The 9,686-nt window shown below is 36.0% G+C and overlaps 1 protein-coding gene across 1 annotated transcript; it reads left to right on the top strand.

Annotated features, from left to right (window-relative positions):
• Window positions 1-570: 570 nt before the first annotated feature.
• On the top strand, window positions 571-1,921 carry her7 (hairy and enhancer of split related-7). Its single transcript, XM_079451327.1, has 3 exons — window positions 571-731; window positions 848-943; window positions 1,075-1,921. Exons 1-3 carry the CDS (start codon window positions 687-689, stop codon window positions 1,579-1,581), a joined length of 648 nt encoding a protein of 215 aa, XP_079307453.1. The 5' UTR covers window positions 571-686; the 3' UTR covers window positions 1,582-1,921.
• Window positions 1,922-9,686: the final 7,765 nt, after the last annotated feature.

Raw genomic sequence — 9,686 nt, forward strand, 5'->3', positions numbered from 1 at the left:
AGTGTGAATTCCCTTATTTTCGACAAGCTAGAATTGAACTACTTACTTATAATAAAACACTGCCATGCAGGTAAAATAGCAGCTTGTTATTATTATAATGTGATCGGTCTCATGCAGCGACGCGTGCGTGGGCTATCGATATGCACAATGTCTCACTTTTCTCATCCACACGTGCCCACGGAAGTCGAGGTGTCGACGCGTGTGCCCTCGAACCCTTTGATCTGAGGTTGCGTGGAATGTCTTCAACCAATTCGAGGTACATAATATTAACTAAATACAGATAGACTTACACAATAATCTATTGTTTGTCCTATATTTGTAATTTGTAACAAATATGTCATCCTATTCAGTACCAAATGTATGATTCTACCTCAAATAACGCCCTGTATAACATTCATTGACTATTGTAATGTAATATTATTATAACAAATGTATTTTCACTGTATTTGTTTTTATTTAGGAACACTAGGCATGGGACTTTAGGGATTGGCCCGTGGTAAACAATGGGCGTGGCTTTGTGACGTCAGTGTCCGAAAGCATATAAATACCCCTGGTCTACCTGAGACTTGCATCTCAACTGTTTTCAAACTGCAAGAAGAGATCTGTCCCAGCATACCTGACTCAAACAACACGTGGATTTTATTGGATTGTATCATTTCTGACATACTCTTTGGAGTACATGCACAATGAAAATCCTCGGAGAGACTGAACACATCAAAATGGACAGAAAGGTAATTATACATTCCTGCGTATAAATCCAAACGACAAATACTGACTGCATGCATGCTTTAATATGTTAGTAGAATCTTGTCCACTAACGTTACTTTTTCACATTTGTTTTCCACAGTTGTTAAAGCCACAGGTAGAAAGACGAAGGAGAGAAAGAATGAATCAGAGTCTGGAGAACCTAAGAGCTTTGCTTCTGCAAGGGCCTGAGCACACTGTAAGAAACAAACCCGTTCTTTACATCATCTATTTAATGTCATTAGGAAGAATATTCTCCATGTTCATGCTCTCTCATGTGTCTGGATATGTTCGAAGCTTTGTCTGAGTTCTCCTTCTCTGTTATTGCAGAACCCCAATCAAAGAAGGAAAGAGAAAGCAGAGATCCTGGAATACACCGTCCTCTTTTTGCAAAACTCTCTGGCAAAGAAAGCGAAGGATGAAGAAGAAAAGGAAAAGTGTCAGTTTATGGACGGCTTCTCTACGTGTCTTCAAAAAGCTGCTGGTTTCCTGTCCGATGAAGGTGAGGCTCGTGGTCTCCAGGGTTCCGTAACAGCCACACTGTGCCAACGGCTGACGCGGCCCTGTGTGCCGGCCCACATCAGACTGCCTGTCAAACTCCAGAACTCCTCCAGATTGAAGGTTCCAGTGTCACACGCACAGCAGCAGCAGACACTCGTCTGCAAACAAGGACTTGCTTCAGCTTTCAGGAACATTGTGTTACACCACAACAGGGTTCCTCTCAGAAACACGGAGCCCAATGTGCTTCAGTGTCATGAAAACACACATTCAGCAGCCCGGCCGACATCTCAGCACCAGGCCCCGTTCAATCAACCCGTGTGGAGACCTTGGCCTTGAAAGACTTCTAAAGAAATATATAGAGAAATGGACTCAAAATATAGGGGCTTGTGCAATAATCTCATCCGTAATAGGATGTAGAGAGACATGTTTATTTCCTAAATGATTTTATAATGTGACATCATATTGAAAATGTGTACATATGTATGATACGTGATGGCAATATATTTTTAAACAGATGTTTTTTTTTGCATGCTCTGGGTGTATGGTCTGTAATGCATAACAGGTGTATTTATCTATTTTGCACATTAATTTATTCCTGTCATTCCCTTTTATGCTGAAATATATATAGTTGTATGTTGCGGGGACTGAACCAAGTACATTCCATCATTAAAATGTTAAAAATGAACCGTGCCTTTGTGTGTGTTTTTTAATATTATATATTTTAGAATGTCACTCTTCTCCATTAATACTACTTATATTAATGGCGATTGCGCATTATAGGCGTTTCACACAGTTTGCCGCGCGTGCCAGATATTAACAATGCTCTTTGATCGCGAAAGCCTTTGAAATGCGCGCTGCCTGCCAAACGCGTCGCGCAGGTGTGAGGAGTCTTTGAGGCGTCCCCGGATAGTGCGCAACCCCGGATAGTGGCACGCTTCCACACGACTTCTGTTTTCACACCTTCGGATTCCTCTTCCAGTTTGTCTCCTCGTGCAAATAAATAAGTCGTTTGAAACGGCGCCACGTGTCCTGGCACCTTGTAGACATCCGCCTAACCAAAGATAATACTACTAAACATGGGCACGTCTGACTTCATATTATCTTAAGCCACATGTAAAATGTCGTGCATTAGCAAGTAATGTCATAAGTAATAGATATTTAGACAATATAGATATTTATAATCTGCATGCGTAAAACGAAACATAAAAAGCAATGTGTAGAATGCTGCTTTGGTCTTTTATTGTTGCAAAACTAATATGTGGACATTAATAAAGTTAACTTCACTCTTCTTAGCAATTGGGCTGTCTATTTAAAAAGTTTTAGGAAGAATTATAAAAGTCTTTGTATTGTATTTAACACGCAATCATGCCTATACCTTGAGATTGAAATTGACTGGACATCAGAGAAATGCTAATGTTGAGACAAAAGGCCGAACTATAAACAGGTTTAACACGTGCGCGCAGGATTTTGTCCTGCTAGTGTTACCTTTTGCGGCACGCGCATTTCCATCCTTTTAAATGTGAGAAGTGCGACTTTTTTACATAATAAACCTCAAGGTGTCCAGGGAACGAATATCACATGTCTTTCCCACGCACTAGTATCACACTTGTCAGAGTGGTCTATCAAGATATCAAGGGTATTACCTGTTTTATTTTCAGCCTGGACGTTTCATCTTTGTTAGTTTACCATTTTGTTTTAAACCGAACATTTTTTCCTTTTGTGTTTATTAATGTTTCACTTTATTGTAATATTATATTATCTGTACAAATAGTGTTTGACTTTATCTGACCGTTTATGAATTCACATACATTTTTTGCATTGAAGAGATGTTATATGAGGTGTGTCTTTATCGGCTTTATCATTATATGAAGCATTTATAATAATACTGAAATAAATTTGTGATGCCACAACTGTTATATTATACATGACTCATTTCTGAATTTGTTTGCAGTATAAAAAGGTGCTTCAAAAGGTTCTTTGATGCCATAAAGAAAGCTTTTGGTTCCATAAAGAATCATTAACATCTGACGAATCTTTTTGTTTAAAAAAAGGTTCTTTGTGGTGAAAAAGGTTCTTCAGATTATAAAAAGTAAGAAAGAGGTGGTTCTTTAAAGAGCCTTTGACTGAGTGGTTCTTTGTGGAACCAAAAATGGTTCTCATATGAAATCCATGTGAAGAACCTTTTAAGCACCTTTACTTTTAAGAAATTTTGGAATGACAAACTGCATCATGGCTATTAACCAAGTGGTTAAGCCACTTCTCATTTGGTATCCTCAAATCTGTACTGCTTTTCAAATGTTTTATATTCTGGGCAATACACATTTGAGACGCTGCAAAAAAAAGCTTGGTGGATGGATGCAAAATAAAGTTTAAACCAAAGCTTCCCTAACTTCAGAGGGGTGAGGCCCACCAAAAACATACCAGACGCTTAAGAGCAAATAATCTGTATGGATTTCATTTGAATTGTTCGGACTCAAATGGGAAATACTATCGTATACTGTAGTAAAGTTTCGAGAAAAGCAACAGTTTATTAATTTTGATTGAATCAGAACATTCTGGATATGTTCAATAAAAACATTCCGTCAAAATATAACAATGGTATCTTTAGAATTGACTGAATAAAGCAAAGATTAAAAATCATAGTAAAATGAATGATTGATCAGAATTTAATGCTCCTAATCTCATAATTCAATTCAATTTTATTTATATAGCGCTTTTCACAATTTGCATTGTTCCAAAGCAGCTTTACAGGGGAAAAACAAAAAACCCAAGAAAGGGTAAAACACACTACATGGTGTGTTATATAATAAATCCAATTATTCTAGTAAATATTATCTAATGTCAGCTTCTCATGGTGGTTTATTTAGCATATTTGCCTTATGTGAATGCTTGGCTGAAAAGATGTGTCTTTAATCTAGATTTAAATTGGGCGAGTGTGTCTGATCCTGGAATAATATCAGGAAGGCTATTCCAGAGTTTAGGTGCTACGTACGAGAAAGCTCGACCCCCTTTGGTGGATTTAGTTATTCTAGGTGTTATCAAAAGAGTTTTGAGATCTTAGAGAGTGTGATGGGTTGTAGTGTGATAGAAGCTCTGTTAGGTAGGTAGGGGCTAAACCCTTTAAGGCTTTATAAGTGATTAAAAGAACTTTAAAGTCAATACGATACTTAATGTGTAGCCAGTGAAGGGTTGATAACATTGGGGTTATGTGATGGTATTTTCTGAACTAACTGTAGTTTGTTTATTGATGATGCAGGACAAACACTAAGTAGCGCATTACAGTAGTCAAGTCTTGAGGTCATAGATGCATGAATAAGCTTCTCCGCGTCAGCAACACACAGAATATTTTGTAACTTGGCAACATTTCTTAGGTGGAAAAAGGCTGCTTTTGTGACATTTGAGATGTGATTTTGAAATGACAGGTTGCTGTCTAATATAACGCCTAGATCTTTTACTGTATTTGTTGGAGTAACAGTACATCCTTCAACTTGCAGTTTATAATCAGAAATATTTGTTTTGTGTGTCTTTGGTCCGATAAGTAATATTTCTGTTTTCTTAGAATTTAAAAGATGGAAATTACAGGTCATCCAATGTTGTATATCTTCAATGCACTTTGCCAATTTGGATAGCTGGGAGGAATCATCTGGTCTTGATGAGATATATAGCTGAGTATCATCTGCATAGCAATGGAAGCTAATTCCATGTTTTTTAATAATGTTTCCGAGGGGAAGCATGTATATGGAGAACAGCACGGGTCCCAGAACCGATCCCTGAGGTAATCCATAATTTACTTGCGTTAGATTGGATGATTCCCCATTTAAATGGACAAATTGATGTCTGTCTGACAAGTAAGATCTAAACCACTGTAGTGCCTGTCCCTCAATACCGGTATAATTGTGTAAGCGATCTAGAAGTATGTTATGGTCTACTGTATCGAACGCAGCACTAAGGTCAAGCAGGACCAGGAGTGAGATGTTACCTTTATCTGATGCTATAAGCAGGTCGTTTGTAATTTTAACGAGTGCAGTTTCAGTGCTATGATGCGATCTAAAGCCTGACTGAAATTTTTCGTGCATGTTGTTATTTTGTAAGAAAGAGCACAACTGAGTGCACACTACTTTTTCTAGAATTTTAGACAGGTATGGGAGATTTGAAATCGGTCTATAGTTTCCAAGTTCATTTGGATCTAAGTTTTGTTTCTTGATTAGAGGCTTAATGACGGCCATCTTAAAGGGTCCTGGGACATGGCCTAGATTAATTGACGAGTTGATAATGTTGTAAATGGGCTCAATTGCAACAGGTAGTAACTCTTTTAATAATTTAGTTGGTATGGGGTCTAATAAGCAAATTGTAGGTTTAGAAGTTGCGATAAGTTGAATGAAATCTTCCTGTTTTATAGGTGAAAAACGCTGGAGCCTTTGTTTTGGAGCGATGGTTGGTGCTAATTCATAGGACAGATTTGGTGGTAGAGTTTTTACAATTTTGTCACGAATGTTTTCAATTTTCTCTGTAATTATGAAACTTTTGTCTGGTTTTCACATGAAGGGTCACAAATTTGCTTACTACTACAATTTATTACTATGAAGTGTTCATGTGGGCTACCAAAAACATGCTAATTATATTTTGGTTAAGATGACAATAAATACATTGTATTTGTGATATTTACAAATGATATCAAAGTGTGTGACAAAGCTATGGTCAGTTTTATTTCAATGTTAGAGTACAATGTTTTTTTTAACGTTTGAAAATTATGATTTAGCAGAACATTCACAACTCTTCCCATTGGCTGATAACGTCATGTATGACCCTGTATGAATTCCACAAGTGTTCACCAGTAGACAATTGTAAAATATGTTTCAAATGTTAAAAATTATGTAAAAATATTTAGGGACTGCACCCGGCTCACAGACCCTTTATATCGAACTCACATTGGACACTGAGGTGAATGGCACCCACCCGAAACACCACCAGGGCATTATTCTACATCATAGCAGGTAACTGCAGTCCCGGAACAAATGAAAAATCTTGTCTAGGGTGGATATAACAAAAAAGCTTTTGAAACCTCCTGTATTTTCCTTTATTTCTTGTATTATTTAAAGGTGCGCTTCATAAAGCTTTTTTTAAAATACAGAAGTGCACATTTTGTTAACAAAAATTTAGAAAATGTGTAACTTGGGGTATAAATGTGAAAAGAATAACAATTTATGTCAGGGGTAAAAAAATGTAAGTACTTAAATTAAAACATAATGCTTCTAAAGTCTCTTTTGCTTTTTTATATTGTTAAAGTATGTCCATATTGTTTAATTGATCTTACAAATGTAGCTTAATCACTGTTTTTAGATAATAACAACATAAAAAGTTGTTTTGTACTTTGTAAAGATATTATACTTTAGTATCAATGGTATCTTCTAAAATAGAGATCATCAAGTTCAATTTAAATTAAAGTTGTAAATAATCTAGAACAAAAATTAGAGAGGTCAACCCAAAACATTTCTGAAAATACACAATCAAAGAAAAGATTCTTTTGTAACACCACAAAAGTTGCAAGAAGTCTCTAGATCTAATTTGAAGCGTTCAAATAAATCCTGTAATATATTAAAGGGTCCCTCTCATTTTATTATTTAAAAAAAAAATATATTTGTTAATGCCCATATTTTTTTATCTCCACTTGATATTTTCATTATATTGGGCCCATCATAAAGCGTGAGAGCAGACAGCACTGTTTGTGACGCCATCAACAGACCATTCCAAGATGAAACAATTGAGCTGTATACAACTGAATTTCTTTTGACGTCATATGATCTCACTGTTATGTTTGTATGCTCAACACTATCAGTAATTAAATAGAAATATATCCTACTATAATTACATTTAAATTAATCAGAAAACAGTCTCTTCGTCCTTTCAACACAAACACCCTATAAACAAGCAATTGTTTCTTTAAAGTGGTGAATTTCCCAGATTTTTTGAAGGTAGTTGAAGGATATTCATCTTCAGTAGCCTATGCTACAGAGCTTATTCCATGTTTTTTGTCTTGGTAGTAAAAAATAACATGCATATAGATATATTGTGGCTTCACGTTAATTATGCGCATAAAACTGTAAATTTACTGTGGCAACATTTCCTGATATGTTTGCGAACAGTAGTATAGTGAATATAAAGTTTACCAGACTTTATCAATTTACATGGTCAAAACTTACATATTGTAATACTCGGTACTCACAGGATTTTGGGGAGATTTTTTGTGATTTCTATATCCAAAACTCTTAATTTTGCAGCGGCTCTTTTAAAACTTTGCAGTTAAAATTGCAGGGGGGTTTAACGAAAAGCAAAAAATATAATAGAATTCGCCAACAGGGTTATTCTTTTTTCCTATGTGTAGTGTTTTAGGTCCTAGTGAGTATGAAGAATCCAAAGGCGGCATAAATACTTGCATCAATTTGATTTTAGGCTGAGAAAGCTAACAGGCGCCCACATGCTTGCCTTGCCCACCTGGCTTATCTCATGCTTGACTCCCAGACTTGATAAGTCTTCTTCTACTACTTTTGTGGACACAAACCCTTAGCGCCCACTTGTGCACAATAATACAAAGAAACACCATACTGAAGGTCTGGTTACCTTGGCAGCTTTCAGGGGTCATATGGCGTCAGTACATGTTTTTTTTGTGTCTGGTGTGTTATAAGTTGCCCATGCATGTATATACTCGTAAAATTGTAAAATGAATGTCGGAATAAAAGATGCATTCTATCTAAAAGTGAATGCTCACCCAGACCTGCCTGAAACTTTGTGTAACCACACCCCCGCAAATGTATGTGTTGTAAACAATCGAATTGGATAAGGAATTGGTTTTAATATAATCTTGATTCTAGGATAACAAAACCTTATTTAGTTTTTTAAAGTATATGCAATTTTTATATTTTCTTTCCATCAGTTGAATGTGAAATCTAAAAAGGCTCTGAAACTTTAAAACAATTATTGTAATCAAATGTAAAGACCACTACTATACACTTTTATTAATATTTGTAATTATTGGCATCTCTTTTTGTGCCTTGCTTATGTACAAATATCTTTGCCATTGTTTATATAATGTTCAATAGAAAACAGTGACTCAAGTGTGCTACTACAAAATTAGCTAATATTCAAACATACGGATTTACATTCCTTAAACCCAATAAAATCCTGGTTGAGGCGGTCAGAAAGTTAATTTCCAACATTTAGTATAGAACTAGACTCCCATCAGTAAAAATCTGAAACTGTGCATTGCTGTCAGAACACCAAAAGTTGAACTTAAAGTTCAGATTTTAAATCACTCAGAGCCTCTGACAGAAATAATGTTATGTGATCAAACTGTTGAAGATGTGAAAACTTGTATTTAGGAATTATGATTGACTGGCAATTGAACTTCTCGGATAATGTGGCTCTTATTCGTAAGCAAATCAAAGGCTATTTTTGCAAAGGAAATTAAATGAATTTTATGTGAGCAAAGCTGTGCTACAAAGAGTTTATACACGTCTAATTGTGTTTTAGGGTATAATATAACCGATTCGGACGGGTTACTTCTGCGAATATAGTTATAAGAGTAGCAGGAAAAATTATAGGATTAAAGCAACAGTCGCTCAGTTATACCAAATTGCTGTACAGAAAAAAAGCATTGATCACATGACAACACACCCCTTGAATCATGTTTTTTTGAAGCCATATAAACAAACTTATGTACCAACTGCAATAAGTCTCCTGAATAAATGTAGGAAATGTGAATATTTAACATTGTCAATATGGATGCTGTGTATTGTTCGATATATTTGTGTATTGTCAATTGTTCGGTTTTGTATGGCGAGACCAAAGATCAATTTTCAGCTTGGGCTGAACAATAAAGTACTACAAACTAAGACTTTAGAAAACTTTATTGACGAAACGTTACACAAGACACACAAAACTGAGCAGACGCAGTTATGGCAAGATTCAATTTCTCAAGGAGCAGAATAAAGACCTCAAATGTCCTGCAGACACACACCATGTGCTCAGCCCCATTCCTTCACATCTTCATCTGCCAACTGGAACACAGAAACAAAATTAACCTACGTATAGTAAACGCAAAACATTTGCCATAAATGTCACATTAATCTTTATAAAAGCCATATTTTATTAACGGTCTCACACACTTGTTCAAAGCAGATTCCTCCACGAAAAGCACACAACCTATTAAGGACAAGACAAAGAGTTAAAAACAAACTCCATTAAAGAAACTATTACAAGGTTTAACCCCTACAATAACACATTAATATCCAAACAGTTTAAATGTGTCCCAGTGATTGAGGATAGAACCAGCAGACGGGAACACACTGGTACCGAAGACATAGCACTGGAGCTAATATCCCTCCATACATACAAACAAGAGTACAGAACAACCACGAGCATGCCAAGAATGGAGGACTTCAGTC

The sequence above is a fragment of the Barbatula barbatula genome (genome assembly GCF_947034865.1).
Source record: "Barbatula barbatula genome assembly, chromosome: 2".
In the NCBI taxonomy this organism is placed as follows: domain Eukaryota; kingdom Metazoa; phylum Chordata; class Actinopteri; order Cypriniformes; family Nemacheilidae; genus Barbatula; species Barbatula barbatula.

Excerpts from the sequence above, each read along its gene's own strand:
- her7 (XM_079451327.1), top strand. The coding sequence starts at position 687 with ATGAAAATCCTCGGAGAGACTGAACACATCAAAATGGACAGAAAG. Across the intron at positions 732-847 it reads ACATCAAAATGGACAGAAAG|TTGTTAAAGCCACAGGTAGA; the intron begins GTAATTATACAT and ends TGTTTTCCACAG. Across the intron at positions 944-1,074 it reads TGCAAGGGCCTGAGCACACT|AACCCCAATCAAAGAAGGAA; the intron begins GTAAGAAACAAA and ends CTGTTATTGCAG.